This window comes from Equus quagga, chromosome 3, assembly GCF_021613505.1.
Source record: "Equus quagga isolate Etosha38 chromosome 3, UCLA_HA_Equagga_1.0, whole genome shotgun sequence".
Lineage (NCBI taxonomy): Eukaryota > Metazoa > Chordata > Mammalia > Perissodactyla > Equidae > Equus > Equus quagga.
The window spans coordinates 8,133,984-8,154,517 of NC_060269.1; the positions used below are offsets into that span (position 1 = coordinate 8,133,984).

At 37.2% G+C, this 20,534-nt stretch overlaps 1 protein-coding gene across 15 annotated transcripts in view; it reads right to left on the reverse strand.

The window, feature by feature from the left end:
- CAMK2D (calcium/calmodulin dependent protein kinase II delta) overlaps positions 1-20,534 on the reverse strand; it is a 289,757-nt gene that overhangs the window by 133,431 nt on the left and 135,792 nt on the right. For all 15 annotated transcript variants that reach the window (XM_046655892.1, XM_046655897.1, XM_046655893.1 and 12 more), the window contains exon 4: positions 6,891-6,945. In XM_046655892.1, coding sequence (XP_046511848.1) covers positions 6,891-6,945 — 55 coding nt within the window. The remainder of the gene's footprint in view (positions 1-6,890; positions 6,946-20,534) is intronic.

Consider the following 20,534-nt stretch of genomic DNA (forward strand, 5'->3'; position numbering starts at 1 on the left):
GGGCTGCTGGAGGAGGAGGGCTGCTGGAGGAGGGCTGCTGGAGGAGGCTGCTGGAGGAGGAGGAACAGGACTCTGCTTCTTTTTTTATTCCTACCAGCATCTTACCTCAGGGACTTACTATCTTCTACCTGGATGTTAGTGCAGCCACCTTCTAACCAGGGTCACTACCTTCAATCTGAGCTGTTTGCCTCAATCCGTGTACACAGAAAAACAGCATGGCACAAGTCAGACTATACTGTAATAACTGACTGAATTTTCTGACTCTCGACAGGAGTTCACCCTCGACACTAGTTCTCAAGTTCTGTCTACAGTGCCCTGACAGACCAAATAGTCTCCAATATTGTCCTTTCACATTTTGATCTGAATGTGAAAATTATTTTGCCACTGCTGTTTGCTACATCATTGCTATAGTGATATAAATCAAAGAAATATTCCATTAAGTAGGTTTTAAGAGAGAGAAAATTTGCTGTGAATAATAGGCAAAAGCTATTCAGAAAAATCAGACTAGCTCTCCACCCCCCAAACAAGATTTAATAATCACTGGAATAACTATGGAATATATACACCTTGTGAGCTGTAGGAGAGTATTATCAGAAAAATAGAAGAATTCTGCTAAATAACTACAAAGATGACCCGGGGACTAGGGCACACATCAATGTCTTCACAGACACCGTGAAACTTGTTACCCCGTCTCTGTGTGTGTTTGTACATACTGCTGATCTGTTAGTTATTCAACCAAATATTCTACTGACGAAAGAATGCCTTCACACAATAAGCATGAGATTGTTTTCAGTTCTTCTGAAGGCAAAGCTGTCATTCACCTTCCCTTCAATCAGCTTACTTACCTGCTACAGAGTAAGTCTTACTGAGCGTGTATTTGTTGAATGAAGGCATGTTCCCAAGGACATAATTATGTCTGCCCCAACTTCAGTTCTTCCCACTGTCTTTCCTGATATCCTTGGCTGAATGAATGTTGGCTCTTTCTCCCAAACTCCTGCATCACTCTTAGAGTTTCTACCACATTAGATCTGTACCACAGACTTTTTGAAGCCATCTAATTCCCTTTCAAAATTATAAAATCTTTGAAAAAGAGATGGTATTTGATGTACCCTTCAGTCCTGATATCACCAATAAAACTATCAGCTCTCCAGTCCAAGGGGTGTAGTTTGAAAAAGTATTTTTAATATTAAGATATAATTTCAAATTTGCAAAAATAAAAAATATACATATTTCCCTAATAATAACTATAAAACATGTAACTTGACCAAGCATTCCGGCTGGTACAAATATGGTAAAATGGGGTAGGGGGAAGCAGCACATCAGATTCAGAGTATTCCTTTTGAATTTATCAAAATGGGACATTTATTTTAAAATGTTCAGAAACACTAGGGTTTTTTTTCCCTAAAGCACATTAGGCATAGTGTCTTGTATTTAGTAGGCACTCATTATGTATTTGATGAATAGAATTTCTTATCTGGGGACAAAAACACAAAGACTTTAAAACAGAGGGAAAAAAAGAAGTAATTCACATACCAAGATGTATTTTTGCTAGGGAAAAAAGAAGTTCTTTTTAAAGATACAATAATAGCATTTTTCTCTAATAGTTTAGAATTGTAAGAAATTTCCTATTATTTAAAAATGACATCAGGAGTCCATTAATTCTACCCAAAATCTCAAACTGATGAGAATGGCATCCTCAGAGAACAGGAAAGGACTTGAGAGATGTCTAACAAGTTTTTCATTTGGTCCCACAGCCTCAATCTCTATGAGAAAAAAGTTTAGAGAAAAGATAATGTTCAACGTTTCTCCCTGGGTACCTTGAGACTAAAACTGAAGCCTTTTCACTCCGGGTCAGCACTCTTTCCAACAAACCGTAATCTAATCCATCTACTTTAGTTCCCTATCGGGATCACAAAATTAAACTCAAACGTTATTCTCTTATCCGTTTACTTAGAGAGAGCTGTGATATCTCCATACTTCATTATATGTATTCACCCAACAGGCATATAATACAGAGCTTCTCCGACATATAGTTCCTGAAATACATATGTCACATTCAAATGACTGCCCTCGTCAAGACCTTATTTCCCAACAGTCCTAGAAACAGACTGGAGCTGCCTTATCTGCCTACAGCCAATGGTTCTGCCTTTAGGCCTCTCCCTGGGGAACTATAATTCTAGCTTCATTACGTCACTGTCCTGCCTTCCCTTAGATGTCAGATAAATCCACATCTCTTGCCTCTCAGGGCTCTGAGGTGTGCCTGGAAACCCTGCTGGGCACAAACTCTGAGGAAGGAAGAATCTAAGAAGTAAGCAGTTCATTATTTGCAGTGAAGATGTCTTTGCTTTCATGTAGCCTTTCTCTCTGATTCCTGAGTCTATTTGCAAAAGTGACTAGCAATGCTTTGTAGTTTGAAACAGTGGATAGACACTTGAATAAAAAATGCTAATTTAAAATAGCAAGAAGAGAGTATTTCTCATAGAATTCACAGCCTCTTCTGTTCTGCTTTTTTAGAAGGGAAAAGTATTCCATTAGAAGAAAACTCAATGCATCTATAAAAATAGAACTTCCCACTGGATTCTGAATAGCTGATATTCCACAGGAAGCATGAGCAAGTACCAAGCTGCCAAAACCACCATCAGAAGGACAAACACAGGGACATTCCTTCTTCAGGAATTCAAGGAGTCATCTTATCTCAGAACTGATTGGCCAAGTGACTTCCAATTTTCCCATATGAGTATTTCATTGATATCTTTATGATCATACTTTTCTAAACTATGTTTAAAATGTGCATTTTCTAAAGCTACTTACTTTTCCTATTTATAGAATAACACAACAATTAGATAATTTAGAGGAATTACATATGTATATCCATTAATCTCTTTTTAGTCATTGAAAATCTACAGTTTCAATCATTGTTTCCCAACTGTCTCTAAAACTGAGTGCTTTACTGGATTGTGTTTAACTAGTTTATTAATCTCATTTACTGGCCAAACATTTTCATGAGAACTGCCCATAACTCTCCTCTTAAACTTTAAATATTGAAGAATACTTGGCAAAGAGTCTGAGCTCTTCGCTCTAGAACCAGAGGTCCACCAGCCTGACGCAGCGTATTTCATGATACTATATGGTTCAAATGTAAACTTTCCCCTTCAGGAGGCTCTACACTTGGTCTCAGACCCGTTAATAACACAACAAATATCGTTACTACGGATACGGTCCACTGTAATTGAAAATCTTATTTTGTTTTCACATGAACTGCTTTCTTTATATGTTCTGCACTAACTATTAAGTGCTGAATAAAAAAACTGGTACGTGAAAAAATAAACTTTATTCTAAACCATGTGATTCTTATCATCCCCTCCATTTAGTAAGGAATATAGAAATCTATAAAACTTAAAATACAGCTATAAATAACTTGATGACTCTGGAAAAATGGCATGGCATGAGAAGAAGGGTGCCTTCCTTTGACATTTGACCAATGCTGAAGTGCTTCTTGGAGAGAAGGAGATCAGAATATGCCACCCCAAAATATGCCACTTTGGCATAACGATTATTTTGAACTAAAGGCAACTGAGAATCAACAAACAAAGGAAGAGTTCTCTACCCTCCCCTTATCTGGCTAAAAGCAGGCCATAAATTTCCCTTTGAGGAAGGTGTCTGCTCTGTGTACCAGGGAAAGAAGAATGATTTGTATCATCTAAGACAAAGGGTTGACACCCCGAGGCTAACTGCTTCTTTTAGTTTCACTTCTTTTCTATGAACTCCCCTGCACATAAATATTAAAAAAAATTGTGTGCCTTGTCTCCTGTTCATCAGTCTTCTGTTAGTTTAATTCATGCCTTCATGTCCTGAACTTAAGAGGGCAGAGGAAAAGTTTTTGTTCTCTGATAGAGCTGTGATCAAACCCAATTCTGAGTGATGGTACTTAAGTAATGAACATTAGGAGATGTGCTTTTCACTCCAGCATTCATCAGAGCAAAAAGGATATATCCCAGTTTATACTACCATACCCTTGATTTACATACAAAGGAGATCTACAAAATAAATCTATCAAGAAATAAAATAATGTAAATAAACATAAATAAATCTATCAAGAAATAAAATAAAAAAGAAACAAGTCTAAAAAAACAGAGTAGACGCATTTCTTCCACTAAATACAGAAAAAAAAAATCCCTGTGCTTTCAGTGCCTCCCCCCCCAGCAGTAAGGAGACACACCCTTGGGTGGTCAACGGAGGCTGAGAAGGAAACCTGGGCTCCCACCTCCACCTGTCAAGTGATAACATGGCACCTCCTTACTCCTGGCCAGTGTGGTATCAGAGGAGGTCTGCTAAAAAGATTTAAACTAAATCCAGAGTCTCAAATTAATCCAAAATGTCCAGGATATAATAAAAATCATTTATCAAATCAAGAACCAGGAAAATCTCAATATGAAAAAAATCAGTGAACAGACACCAATCACAAGATGACAATGCTGATGGAATGATTTGACAAGGATTTTTAATCAGCCATAATGAAAATGCTTCAGAAAGCAATTATGAATATACTTGAAATAAATGAAAAAAAAAGTCTCAACAAAGAAATAGAGGATATATAGAAGAACCAAAAGTCAATGGTAGAACTGAAAAAAATACAGTAACTGAAATTAAAAACTCAATGGATGAGCTCAACAGCAGAATGGAAAAAAAAATGAGGAAAAGATTACTGAAAATGAAGAGAGAACAATAGAAACTACCCAATCTGAACAACAGAAATAAAATAATATGAAAAAAAAAAACCAACAGAGCCTCAGGGACTAACAGGACTATAACAAAGATCTAACATTCATGTCATTAGAGTTCCAGAAGGAGAGGAGCAAGAAAGTGAGGCTGAAATAGTATTTAAAGAAACAATGTTTAAAAATTTCTCAAGTTTGGCAGAAGATATAAAACTACATATTCAAGAGGTTAAGTGAACACCAAATAAACTCTAAGAAATTCAAGCCAAGACACATCACAGTCAAACTTTTAAAAACTACAGACAAAGGAAAAAATTTTAAAGCAGTCAGAGAGAAATAATACCTTATGCTTAGGGGAAAAGCAATTAGAATGACAGAAGATATCTTATCAAAAACCAAAGAAGTGAGAAGGAATTGGCACAACATTAAAATAAAATAACTGTCAACCTAGAATTCTATACCTAACAAAACTACCCTTCAGGAATGAAGGGAAAATCAAGACATTCTCAGAAAAACAAAAACTAAGAATTTGTTGCTAGCATATCTACTCTAAAAGAACGGCTAAAGGAAGTTCTTACAGAATAAAAGAAATCACATAAGAAGGAATCTTGGAATATCAAGAAGGAAGAAAGAACAATGGAAAAAGTAAACATATGAGCTCCGAGACAGACTGAAGAAGAATGACTATGCAACATGGAGTAGTGCCAAACTCCAGCCACATGAACAAGCCATGGGTGGACTGTGGCTGTGGAGAGCAGCCTGTGCGGCAGGATTGTGCATAATCAGAGGTTTACTCTCTATTCTCCAGCATACACATGGATCACCAAAATGGCAGACATCTCTGGCTGCCCACCCAACAGGCAAGACTCCCCTTTAATCTACATGTCAACACCACGATTTAGTTCTTAACTGAGCATTCATATGATTCAGGGGAGGCCAGTTCCCTCCGAAACATACGGATTGAATTTACAATTGCTTAAAGTCAATTGCTGCAATTCCATTCCCTTAACCAACACTTGGTTCAGCTATGGGCCTGAGAAGCAATTCTAAATAAGAATTCATTAACATATCTTCTGAGGAACTACAGAAAATAATACTTTTTTCTAATCTATACTCCAAAGATCACATTAAAATGCTAAAGAATAAGGAGTCCATTATATGAATTTACCATAATCATACAACTGTTTCTCTATTATTGGCTCCTTAAGTTGGTTTTCTTTCTTTTCTTTTTTTCCCATTATAAAGGACGATGCAATGAACATCGTTCAGCATAAAGGTTTATCCAAATTTAGAATATATTTTCTATGGATTTTGCTCCTAAAAGTGAAATTATTATGTCAAATAATACAGACATTTCTGGTATATAGTATCAAATTGATTTCCAGAAAGTGTGTTATCAATAAAATCCCAGCCATGTGAGTGGCCTGTCTCACTCTATCTCATCCAGCCAGAGCAGGTGCCATGGATTGCTCCTCAAGAGTCCTTATTTCCCTTCGTTCTCGCTAATAGAGCCTCAGCTTATGAATCCTGATTGGTCCAACTCGATTTGGCAACCTCAATCCCCTTGCCAGTGGCTGGGTAGGGGTGGGCATGTGAGTCCTGGCCAATGAGATGAAATGCGAGATTTTATAGGGTAAATTTTTCATTCTAAAAAGGAACAGGAGACAGTGTCTTCCACTGGGCATTACCATGCCTGCATGGAATAATGTGAATCATACCAGTCTGAGAACAAAGTCAATAAGTTGGCATAAAAGATGGGAGTTTGATGATATTGTTGAACCCCTGAATTAACCAACCTCAATGATCTTTCTTGAGTCTTCTTTTTATATAAGATAACAAATTATACATATTCTTAAAAAATTCAGTGGAAAATTATGTTTATGTCAGCCACTTTCATACCCCAAGGTAAAACTGAGAACTATTTATGAATATCACAGTGAACAATCCAAAAGGAAACAGACTCATAAGTGTTTGACTTATAAAGATCAACTTAAATTTTAAATAAACACTGCCTCTTTCCAGAAGAATTAGAGGTGAGTGTTATTTGAAGAACATTTAAAAAACATTATAGGGTCATTAATTTGAACTGTAAATTGGTGAAAAATCATGTTTAATTCAAAATGGATTTCAAACAGAGAGCAAAAATAAGTGAACTCAGTGTACTGTACTTACAAATCAAACACCAAGTAATGGAAGCCCTCTTCCGATATGCTGTCATGAAGTCGCACTAAAAAAGAAAAAAGAGGAGAAAGCTGTGTCACAGACATGCCATGATCAATGTTAAACCAGACTTCTAATGGGCATCTGTCTCCTAACTAAAAATGTTGACCTCACTCTTTATTTTAGCCTCTGATAGGTCAGCCTCCTTTACAGCAGGGCTTGAGTTCAGACAGACCCAACGTTTAGGTTCTGGGTCTGATAATTATTAACTGTGATCCGAAGCAAATTAATTAACCTGTAATGATAATAGTACCTGTACTTTATAAAATAGTTAAAAAGGCAAATGAGACAATAAAAGCAAAATAAATTTGCATATTGCTAGGTAGAAACTAGATAAACGTTAATAATTGTTATAATATATCTCCGTATATCCCAAGTTACCAGGTTCCAGCAATTCTCCACTGAGAGTCTCTCCTTGCCATTCCCTTTGCCCTCGGCCTTCACCAATGCGTGCCTTGCTCACACAATATGAAGCAAGAGGGATCCTCTGCAGAGTCTCCTAAGTGGTCCCCCTGCCTCTGTTCTCCCTGTTTTCTGGGAAATGTTCACGTGGCACTCCCTGGCCAACTTGTCAAAACAGTTTTTACTATGCGACTTCTAAACTCAAGTTACCAAAATCCATTTACCAAGTCAGCAGCCAAAAATATACAGCTGGAACTTTTAGTAAAATAATCTACTAGTTCCTCAAATTAATACGACTCTAAATTTTCCAGTGAGCTAGACTTTTAGTGATAACTGGACGGAACCAACGTTTCTCTTTTCTGAATTTAAAACACTCACTGCCTACTCTGAACTAACCCACACATTTAAAACTCACCTACTGCTTTTTCTGCTATTTATTTTTGCTTAAGTCCTCTGCCTACCCCATCCTGCCCCAATGGATGGTAAACTCTTCCTTTATCCAGATCACGTGGGGTGGCTTGGCCTTCACTGGGAGCAACAGAAGGCAGGAAAAGCAACAGCCTGGGGGACTCAACTCCCGTTGAAAAGTCACCACCAGAGGATGAGTTCTACCACAACCTGTTCCTACTATGTTCCCCAGGCAGCGATCACCACCATACGGGAAGGGTGGATTCAAAAGAACATTTAGATCGTCACACAAACTACAATCACCTACAGAAGGAGTTTGTAGCATCCTCGAAATTCCCAAGATCAGAGACTTAATGTTCTTAATTGTAATTTCTTACAGTCCAATTCCATCCCTGTCAGATATCACCCTTGGCCCACTACTAAAATCTTTTGCAAATCCCTCTCCAGAAACTTCTCCAAGGTAGGGAAAGAGAGACTTTTGCTTCACTCATAAACACAGATTATCACTTGTAAAATGTGGATTTTCTATAATCATTAACATGAGGAGGGGGCCCAAAATGTAGGCAACCGGGAATGTGGCCAACGAAGTTCAGTCTCAGACGCTCTGTTCGTCTCCTGACTGTATGAAATGTGAACACACTGCGGTCTCCTCCCCTCATCTTATTTCTCTCTCAGTGTCACCCTTTAATTCATGGATGCAGCATATTTTATTTTTATTAACTAACCCTAATAACTGTCCCTTCTTCAGTATTTAGAATTTCTTTCTCAACAATACTATGAAACAGGAACCGTATTTCATAGGTCTTTGCTTCCCTCACAGAGACTTGGCACACAGTAGAAGGTCTTTTGTTTTTGAGCATTTATTATACTAGGTGCTAGGCATCCTCCCAAGGTTTTGGACAGAAATTTTCACCAAAGCTCAGTATACCTATATACCTAAAATAAAACGATTCATACACAAACAATTCCCCCGTAACTTTAATCGCGTGAAGGCTATTCAACTTGCCAGTATCAGAGATGCCTGCTACCTTTGTTTAAACTTACACTGCCAAACAAAATCAAAAGTTTGGCTCGGTGATGTGTCTTCCGTCTGTAGTCATTCAGCACAGTAAAGAAAGCCAGGTCATGGCTGATAACTCTGTGCCTTTCTTGAATGACACAGGCTCACAGAAACCTCATGGAGTGGCTGTAACACAATCTGGGTTTAAATGAGTTCACATAATAGTATGTCTACTTACAGGACTCAGTTATTCTGTGAAAATAAGATGGGTTTCCATGCTATCAAAGTTAAACTGAAAAGTAAAAATCACAATGTGAGCCAGAGGGAAAGACCACTTCTTCCTCCCACTGTCTCAGGTAAAAGCTTCAGGTTGGGTGGGATCTCACGTTTTCAGATCAGGGTTGTAGAGATAAACAGAAATGGAATTTCAGGTACAACTGGAGAAGCAGTCTTAATTTATGGTTATATCTGGAATAAGATTTTCTTACTATGATAACCACTAATTTATTAATACTTAGAAAATGGAGTACTTTTTGAACAAGAATAGCCCGGATGCAAGCCTGATGATCAAACAGATGATATTGTTTTTGGTCAAAATCAATTTCACAAAAGCATTTAGCCAGCAAGCACATGATAATGGTTAAAGATAAACCATTTGGCCAAGTTCACTCCTTCTGCATCATCTAGTTCCAAAAGAATCTCTAATATTTCCAACCAGCCATTTGACCAGATGAGATTAATTCTGAATGAATGATGTTATTGATACAGCAGGAAAACACAGCATCATCTTTTCTTGCGATAAATGTCCACATGCCCTTCCTTCTCTTACTCCTTCTCTCCTTATGACTCCGCTACTTTCTTCCGCTCTCTTTTTTAAATAAAGAACTGGAAAAAGAGAACTAAATGAAATTTCACAATTTTCATTTACTAACCAAACTATGTAATATAGTCTCCACATGTTTACAATTACTTTGAGAGTGAGTTTGCTTGCTGTAGAAGCTTTTAACTCTCTAACTACTATTCTCAGAGTTGGAGGAATGTCTACGCAGTCTGGAAGACAGTGTCCTACACAATCACAGACATCATCTATTTCTTTTCAAGCCTTTTCTGTCAGTCAAAAGTATCAATCTTCCATCCTTTTTCTTTTTAATGGTTTGTCAAGGGTTGAGAATTGTGTTTACTTTTACAAACACTTACATTAATTATTCCCTATAAATAACTGCGAATTCACTTTTACACCCATGGAATTACAAGCTGTTCTGTTCACCACAGCTGTTAGCTCAAGATGGACTGCATGGCAGCCTTCAGAGCCACTGCTGCACGTGGAACACACACACCACGTCCTCGCTCTGACTGCTCTGTGAGTGCCATAAGCTGCACATATGGGTGCACACAATTACCTAATTACAGTCGTCCCTCAGATGCTTTTAGAAAGAAACGTTAAGGAAGATAATGAGAAAAGCATTTAAGAAAACAGGTTATAAGACATCTTGGCAATCATTCTTTTCTGAAGTTTGCTCCAAGGTAAAATCAAATCTATGAAGAAATGCATTCTCATAAACTGAAACAGTGTAACAGTTCTTATCTAGAATAAAATTCTAAATTCTAGGGCATTCAGTATGGGATTTATAAGGTGGAAAAAGGTTCTTCTGAGGCTAAAATATTTCCAAAGTTTAGTTGACCCAAGGCCTGATCCTTTTCCTCTCTCTCTTGCACATATTATCAATTTGGCAGTTTGCATTCAAATTATCATGAAACCACTGCTTTCTCTTCCTGTCCCATGTTCATGTACGATTTCAGTGGCATTTCTAGCTAAGTACTAGCTCCACAAAGGGGGCAAATAGGACCAAAGGGGACCTTGTAACAATCTGAGAGAAGTAACTGTATTTAAATGTGATAGAAGTTTCCCGTCTATTTTAATACGTCATTTCATTTAAGGGGTTAAAAGATACAATAAAATTTATAATAATACTGCTTACTCTGTCAAGCACAATGTAAATAATTTTTGCAAGAGTTATTTTACTTAATGTATACAACCACCACAAGGATACCTTCCCACCACCTTTACAAATGAATGCGTATAGGCTTAGAGAGGTGAAGGAAACTTCCAAGGCTTAACGGCTAGTAATTGACCAGGCTAGGACCAAAATCCAGAGATGGAGGATTCCAAAGACCTGGTTCCGACTCAGAATATTATGTGGACTCTCTAAAATACATTTGTCAACAAACGACTCCCCAAAGACCTTGCAGCGTCTGAGTTGGCTTGTCAGGGTAAAACAATGTTTACAAGAGGAAAAAATAGTTACAGTGACTAGAGAAAGAAAAGCAGGGCTAAGTAAAAAACTATTTATACAAAAAGCGCAAAACACTTTGAGTACAGAAAGTTTAAAGTGTGATGCTATAATCTGGGGATATAGAGACAGCTAGGCAATGACTAAGATACAGAGTCAACACCAGCCATGTGTGTCTCTCTATATACTTCCTAAATCCCTAGAAAACTCTTAACTCCCCTCTTCACTTCAAATTAGGAATGTTAGAGCTTTCAGTGACTCGGCTATTTTACCCAACAGGATATTTAATGTACCAAAAATCTTAATTAGTTAAAGAATCTGGAAAACTTACACAACATGTAAAATATCAAAAATTTAAAATACATTATTTTCATTTCCAAATTAACATTCCATGTCATGGACATTATGATAACATGGAAAGAGAGGTGTATACATATATTACATATATATATGTGTGTGTGTGTGTATGTGTGTGTTAGGAATAGAAATGGGTGTGCAAGGGAGAAGATGGAAAAAGAAGAATTAGACTCTAAATAGAAACCATGTCAAAATCACTTATTAGATGCATCTTATCTGTTTTGACACATACTAAAGAACATTTCTGTCACAAGGAAGTGAACATATTCTTTTCTGGTGATTTATTACCTTTCAAGAAAGACTGTTAGGATCTGAAGTCACTTGTCTCAATTTCAGTGTACCTCCTTCCCTCTCCATTTCCTAACAGCATCCTCCAAATAAAATCAAGGTTGGTGATTAAAATTTTGTGAAATTATTTATACAACATATTATTTGGCTCAAATTATACCGCCTCTTACTCTTCCCCGCAACCAAACTCACTAGCTGTTGCTCTCTACTAGAATTTATTATGGAGAGGTAGCAGCCTCTTGCATTGGTAGCCCCCACTGGACCATGTCTATCAATATTCATGTCCTTGTGCAGTCCCCCCTCGCCCACTGCCTCTGGGCTCGGTCATGTGAGTCGCTTTGAGCGATTAGCATAAGTGATACAAGCAGAGCCTTAATAAGCTCTGTACATGGGAGCTGTCCTCTTGGAAACCACATGTCATGTGGCTAAAAAAAGTTCAGGTTAGACCAAGACAAGAGACCACATGGAGAGAAACCTGGAGGATAAGAGGCCATCACTAGCAGAGCTCATAGCTGCACGCAACTCCATGAATGACCTCAGTTACACCACGTGGAGCAGAACAATCATCTGAGCCCAGTTATTCCACAGAGTCACGAGAAATGATAAACTTAAGCCATTCAATTTGGAGTGGGAGTTAGCCAACAAGAGATAAATAAACAGGAAAGACAATCTGAAATGTGTGATTGACCCACTGTCCTCAAATAATTCTTTCAAAATCATAAGCAATTTGTAGCAGAAAAAGAATATTTCACCTCAAAATATTAGTATAAATCTTTAAAACTGAACACGGTAAGGCAATGCTGCCAATGTTATCATAACACTAATAGAGTAATTCACACAGAACAGATTGTATTGCATCCTCATAATCACTGTTAGTCAGCTCTGAGCAATAGTCCTGGTTATAAATGAGGTAGATTTTTGCATTTTTAGCTTTGCTATGTTGCAAGGATTGAGGTAGCTGGATTTGGTTCACACACTGTGATGCAAAAATGGCAGCTTGTAAGTCAGACACTTTTTACATTTCCATCAGCAGTTAATTATATTTCACAGCTAGACAAGCACTAGCCAAGCTAGGCCATGCAGTATGCCAAGCCTTCTCAAAAGAGAGATGCCAACATTGAGCTCATCTGTTAATTAAAAAAAAAACTGATTAGTCTCAGACATTATAACAGTCATATGGCACCACTCAAGAGAAATTTCAGCTCCACCATTACTACCAGCTCTTTTGTGACAAAGCTGATCATTTCTAGAGAGAAAAGTTTCCAAATAGAAAACACAGAAATACTGAAAACCAAATTCAGAATCAAACTAACATTTCCAGAAAACTGAAGGCAAATCTGTATGTGTGCTTTTTTTCCTAATCTGTATTTAACACAAGTAATACAGTTAATAAAACAGCATCATTTGTTTTTTTATCTCTCTAGCATAAAATATATTAATTTAGGTTGCATATACTTGAAAACTATATGCACTCTTTTTCTTTGAAAGACAGATCTATGAATACTATTTTATTTTAAATAAGTATGGATATTTCTTTTGTTGTTACTGTCATCAAAGTTAATAGTCTTAGAGCATTTATACTTTGATTTTCTTTCCTCGTCTTAACATGATACTTATAAAATTTGGGCATAAAAAGTTTGAGAATTTGACTTAGCTGGCAAGGGCAAACAAATAAACTGGTCAAGCACAGAAACCACGGTCTATTCTAATTTTAGATATTTGAACACAAATTCCTAACGCTGCATAAGTGATATCTATTTTTGACAAAATTCTTAGCAATATGCCCCATTTAATAAATGCCAAATAAGCCATTATTCAGTACTCAAAATTAAAATAACTTTAACATAAGAAATCCAAAAATTATTTTAACAAAATTTCAAATATTTTTCTTGTAGTGACCTCAAAGTCATTTTAAACTTAATATTAACTAACAGCAAATTATATTTAAAAGTAATTCATTGCTAATATTTAAGAAAAAGGAGCAGAAATTAAGAACTTATTGAAAAAAAGCAAATATAATTATGACATGAAAACTCAGTGGAGAATGCCATCCACACTAACTTTAAAACTATTGTAAAAGTACACAGAAAAGGCATTGTATCCCCAAACCAGTCCTGAAGGTCAAAGTGTATCAACCTGCTGACCATAATCTCTATCCTTAGTCCCAAACTCCCACCCGATTTCCTGGTTCTGGATTAAAAGTCAAGTTTAGATTAGCGTCAATATCTATAGGATCAGGTTCGTCACATTCAGGACTGACTAGAAGAAATCGTGATGTTTTCTAATAGGCCAGAGCTAGTTATAAACCCAGATTATTCAAAGGGGCTTCTGGCTGGTCTACCAACTCAGGAAGATAGCAGAAAATGAGGAGATATGACCAGCGACCACTAACGATATGGCACACCAGCTATACCAATCACGTGACACCATGAACAGCATGAGAGAACAATCAATACTTCTGCTGGAAAGAAAAGTCATAAAAGACTAAACAGAGAATTTCAGAGATGGTTAATGAAACAGAAAAATAAGTGGATAATTCATTTAATACCCTTTCCTGTTCGTTTTTAATAAAATTATATATGTTGAGTGAAAATTAAATTACTTATTACTAGTATCTACAAATATTCCTTGTTTGAAAAATAATTTTAGATTATCTTGTTGCATATTTTAATTGCATGATTCCATTCTACTTACTATAATTTGTTCTTGGAAAAGTGACTTCATTTCTTGGAAAGGTTAATACTCATTTCAAGTTTCCTTTATTTAAAAAAAATCTTTCCTCCTTCAATTATGTATCAATATCATTTATGTATTTCAATAAGTGGTTCCGACTTTCTTCATTTTCTTTTTTCTTGCCTTATCTTTTTGTTACTCTATCTTCCGATACTTACATAAAGCTCATCAGTGATTACTCATAGATATCCTTCAGCATTAGGAACATTAAAAAAGAAAGAGAAGCTGCTGTCACCAGATGACTTGCATTTATAGAAATCTCAAGATGGTGTACTTCCATATCGTACTTTAATTATAAGGAACTAACAAAGCTTGGGCTAATGCCATCTTTCTGCTAAATTTATAAAAATGTACACACCTATCTACTCTGTATTAAAGGTGTAAGAGTGTCTGATTAAGGCAAAAAACGGCCATTGGCAGTTCCTCTGCTCTAAGGACCTGAACAGCATCACTATAGTTGGGACTGTGGAACCCAGTGCAGTGCTACCACTCTGCCTCCTATAATCTGGGTCAAAAAGAGAAGCACCATTGTTGATAACTGCACATCAGGCTGCTCAGCTCGCTCCATATCTATCAGCAAGATACCAGCACATTAAATGTCTTAAAGTAGCACGGTAATTTGCTACCTTTGAAGATCAAACAAAGGCTATGTTATTTATGATAAACTGGGGATGTCGCACAGGAAGAAGACTGCATGATGCCAACGAACAGACCAGATAAGGATCTTTTTTTCAAAGTGCAGATCAAAGCAGCATTTAAAACAAGAATAAAATATATCAAAGTGCATTTCACATTTAAGTTAACTACAGCTTTGTGAAACTTTTGCTTGAGTTCTACATATACGTATATTGCACGCCGGGTCATGATATAAATCCAGTTTTTTTAAACTGTAGATCACAGACAAAAGGTTTAATAAGCACTGGGTTATATGATCCTTTAAGAGGACCCTATAAAGTCCTTTCCAACTCTGTTTCTACATTTCTACATTTCTGGATGACTGTGGCTAATAAACAGAAGGGAAAATAAACATACAGTTATTACCGATACCAGGTTGAACACAATCCCCTGAATGTGAGACATTTCCCTCTTCAACACTGCAACAAATTTAAGCTGAAAACATACTTCATTTTGTTTCAGATTTGTTCCTAATTAATAACTAGAGAGAAAACTTCAAACATTTATCTTGCCAATTTAAAAATATGCCCTCTTCAAATTTTCACCAAGCAGATGAGTTGCTTTTCTGACACAGCCCTTGGAGAACAGAGTGAATGGAAAAACTTATTAGATCATCCTCTCTTTGCAACTTACTACCATATTATCTTAACACGTGCAACTGAATTTTCCCTAGAGACAGACCAGCCCAAATGCTCTCATCTTTCAAACCCCTTTCTGAAAACTCACCTCTTGCATAAAGTATTTTTCCAAACTTGATTCATCTTATAAGCAGGAAATGAGTGAGTTTAAAATTCTACTAGAATGATAAGAAATGCAATGTAAAACTGTAGCTGGTAGCTATATTCTATTATCTCATAATGTTTTTCAATTAACTATTTTTATGCTGAAAGTACTTAAAAATACCAGTTTATTTGCTCTGAATAATATATACAAACATGAAGTACATGAAAAAGAACATACTGCGATCTTAGGCTCATAATGGAGGGAAAAAATGAAAGTTATTTATAAACTTATTCATGAAGTAGATATCATTGGAATAATAACGGATATTAACAAACATAGCTAGGGCATTGTTACACCAGTCAGCACCAGTCAGCAGCATGTACCTGGTAATATATTTTTGGTTAAGCATTCAGTGGAACAGTTGGTTCACCCGGGTCGATGATTTTTTTTTTAAGTAAAGAATAATTGTCCATTTATCATGAAATCAAGGAAGTTATAATGAATGCCAGGCATCTCAAACATTTGGTGCGTTTGCTTGCCTCATACACATCTCAAACCAAACAAACCTAAAGAACTCTTGATCTTCCCCTGAAACCTGCTCCACCCCATGTCTTCTGTGTCTTTCCAGTTGCTCAGGATAAAAACAGTGTAATTCTTGACTCCTTTCTCTCAGCCTAAAATCCAATGTGAAAGCAAATCCTTCAAAATATAGACTGGGAAAATCTCTGCTTCTACCCTGCCCCGTCACTATCCTTACCAGTGCAGCCAGGACATCCTGTTAAGATTGAAATCTGATTATTGCCCCTCTGCTCAGAACCCTCCAATGATTCTCCAGCTGCCTCTGAGTCAAGGTCAAAATCCTATTTCCGGCCCATCAAGCACCATGAAGCCCCCTTCCCACCCGCATTTACCTCTTGGCATCTCCCACCACCACCCTTCCCGGTCGGCTCGATGCACACCAGCCCTCCCCTCTCATCGCACTGGCCTCCTTGCTGCTCCTGAGAGCTCCAGGCAAACTCCCGCCTCAGTCCTTGCACTCGCTGTGTCCTTTGCCTGGAATTCTTTTTCCCCGGATATGGCTCACTAGCTCATCTCCTCCAACTCCCTGCTCAGCTTTTCACCTGTTTTGTGTAAAGACAGCTTTCCTGGAACAGAGCATGTCCCTTTGTTTCTGTATTATTGATGGCTGCTTTCGAGCTAGGACTGCAGGGTTCAGTAGTTACAACAAAGACCCTATGGCCAGGACACTGAAACTATTTACTATTTGGCCCTTTACAAAACAAGTTTGCTGACCCCTAGAGTAGAAGAAAAGGTTGTGGAAAGGGAGAAGATAGGTTACAAGAGTCCAGGGTGTGGCCCAGATGATCTACGCAGCTAAGTAAAGCCATGGAGCATGATGGTTAGAAGCGGGGAAGGAGAGATGGTAGTAGGCCAGCTCCTGTATAAATCTAAATGGTGGAGAGCAGCAAGAGAACAGAACGGTAGGAAACCACAGCGCTAAGATGTGCAGGACATTAGAATCTGAGAAAATGTATTTCAAAGATGGGCTGGTGGTGGCCTCGCCCTGTGGCGGAGTGGTTAAAGTTCCAAGCGCTCTGCTTCAGCAGCCCAGGTTCGCGGCTTCGGATCCTGGTGCAGACCTACTCCACTCAGCAGCAATGCTGTGGCAGTGTCCCATATACAAAAACAACAGAGGAAGATTGGCACAGATTTTAGCTCAGGGCTAATCTTCCTCGAACAAAAAAAGAGGAAGATTGGCAAAGGATGTCAGCCCAGGGCTAATCTTCCTCAGCAAAAAAAAAAAAAAAGATGGGCTGGTGGAAGGATGGGGATAGGGGTTACTGAGGGAGGAAGTGCTAACAGTGGTTTTAGAAGAGCAGCAAAGAGTAAGAAAACACTCACCCACCTCCAGGTGCAGTGCTGTGTGGAGGACAGAGAACACAGCCAACACTGCCCAGTGCTGCCGCAGCCTCAGGGGACGGGCAGAATGCGTTGGCACAAGAAGCAGTGAGCATCAGAGACCAGTGGGAGAGCAGAGTACATTCTACATATATTACATCAGATTTATTATCTTATAATTAAAGGGAAAAAGAAAACTAATAAAAGGTGCCAAAAGTTGGCAATTTTCTGACAGTCTAGATATTAACCCAACGGTTAATCACATTGCTGAAGATTCGCTCTTTGATAAATTTTCATATTTATTTTTCTTTTTTAGAAGAGACCTATCTTTAAATAAATGTATTCATTTTTAAAGACCAAATTTAAGGAGTATGAGTTTCTGTCATTTTATTACTATCATACTCCTGGTGGAGGGGTGTTCTAAATCTTATTAAAGCGTTCTTGTGATTTTAAATGTTTATGCATATGTCCTGTATTTATAGCATCTAAATTACTCACAGAACAATATATAGTTACTCTGATTTATGCATTCATATCATAACAATTTTAATATTTTCATACTTGGTTTCAATTAAGTTTTTCTTCCTGGTTCTTATTTGCCAGATAGGAATACCGAAAAAAATGAATGAAGATGATACATTTTTTAATTTGTCCACAATAAAAACAATTACATGACATTAATTCTTTTTTTGATGGAAATTGGTTTTGCCATCTCTACTCGTAAGCAGAATATTACGTCAAACTCTCCTTCAATCTTGAACAAAACACATTAATAGGAAACACATTTCAGATTTATTAGTAAATATCTTTATCTCTATAATCTTGACCATAAGTTTTTATTCAGAGATTCTAAGACAGCGGGATAAACGTTTAAGGAACTTCATGGACGTTGTACTTAAGATTTTTCAGAAACAAAGCTCTTGACAGAGGCGGGCAGTTCATTCTTTCAGTTATTCAGCCATCTTCTTGAATGCCACATGCTGGGGATATAACTGTGAACAAGTCAGCCGTGGTCCCAGCCCTCGCACTGTTTTCAGTCTTTGGGACAAAATCCTCTTGCTAATTTTGTGATTCTGCATTTTAGACATCTAAAGCATATCCCAATACTTTCATTTTACTCTTCTCATTATCCATGCCCTTGGGAGCACATGAATATAACATGACTATGTGGCAAATGAATACACACAAGTCATCAGTTACAACAAAATTCACTATAAAATCTATGTGAGGCTACCACATCCACGGTCTTTACCACTGACCAACTGATTTCATCAAACACATTTCCCTGATGTTTCTTTTTTCCTGAATTGACTTGCTATTGAGAAAATTTAACCAGTTGTTTAACCTGAAAGATAAATTTCCTAGTAACCAAAAATTTAACATCCCTTGTGACCTACCCAATCCATCATCCACAAGGCGGCCATCCTTTCAAAATGTGAATCTGGTTATATCACACTCATTCAGCTTAAAATTCTTCAATGACTTCCTATTGATTTTGTGTTAAGGAGCAAACTCCTTAACATGACCCATTTATCATATAATTTATCTTCCAAACTGGGACAATTTGAGAGAGAAAGAGGGTGATTAATTTTTACACCAGTAAACCAGGACAGCCCTGAAAAAGAGGTTAGCCTCGCCTCCCCACCTGGAAGGCTGCTTGCTTTTGTACAGCCAACGGGCTAAAAATGGTTTTTACATTTTTAAGAAACTGCAAAAACAAAACACAAAGCCTAAATTATTTACTAGTGTACAGAAAAAGTTTGCCAATAATGATGTACAGCTGAAATTTACACAATGTTATAAACTAACAGGACCTCAATCAAATTTTTAAAAAGTGCCAACCTGTGGATTAGGGCATTTCACTTGTGCAAAATGGATGACAGTGCCAATGATTCTTGTCTGACAGCAATGCAAATGGATTCTCAAAGGTTATAGTTTTATTGCCTATAGGGCAATAATCATTTTGGTAGTGTAGCAATCACATTCCAGAAATTCTTTCTTTCTATGACTATAAATATTTTTGTTACTCCTGTATACTTTTGAACTAGCATTGGCATCCTGCTAGTTCCCTCATTAGTTAATAAATCTCTGACGTTACAGGTGGATACATAATGCTTTAATTGGCGTATAGTAGCACATTATATGGATATACCACAATCCACTTCACCAGTCCCCTAGGCAAGGATGCTTGGATTGTTTCAGTCTTTTGTTCTTCAGCCCTATTGCCATCCTTCACCCTCAGTGAGCTCCTGATTGTTTGTTAAATACTTCTATAACAACAGAGGAGCCAGGATTTCAAGGCCTTCTTTGGTCCAGAGGTATTTAACTGATAATCTGTTTGTATTTTGTACTCCAAACTAGCAGGAGGGCTTATCCTTTTTGACTTTTGAGATGCAAGAGGTTCCTCTCCTGGAATGTTACCTACTCCAGTCTCTACTATGGAAATTCTACCTGTCCTTTAAGCTCAAATGTCAGCTGCTCACAATCTACGGACTTGACATGGACTCTCCTTCCTTTATTTGCTGTAGTCCTTTGGGCCTCACTTCAGGTAAATTTACAGGAAATTTAAAATTACCCATTGAAATAAAAATATAAAACCTAATCAATCTTGAGTAAATTTACATAATCAGATCAAGAAAATCAGAAATCATACCAAATTTACATCCAGAGCCAAAGTATATAATGGAAACATGGCTTGAACATAATAAATCTAAAACAAAAAACAAAACAAAACTGAATCTTTTCAAGCACCTTGTATCACGCTTGATATAACAAAATGATAGTTTTGCAAATTGATAAGAAAGAGAAAAATGGAGATAA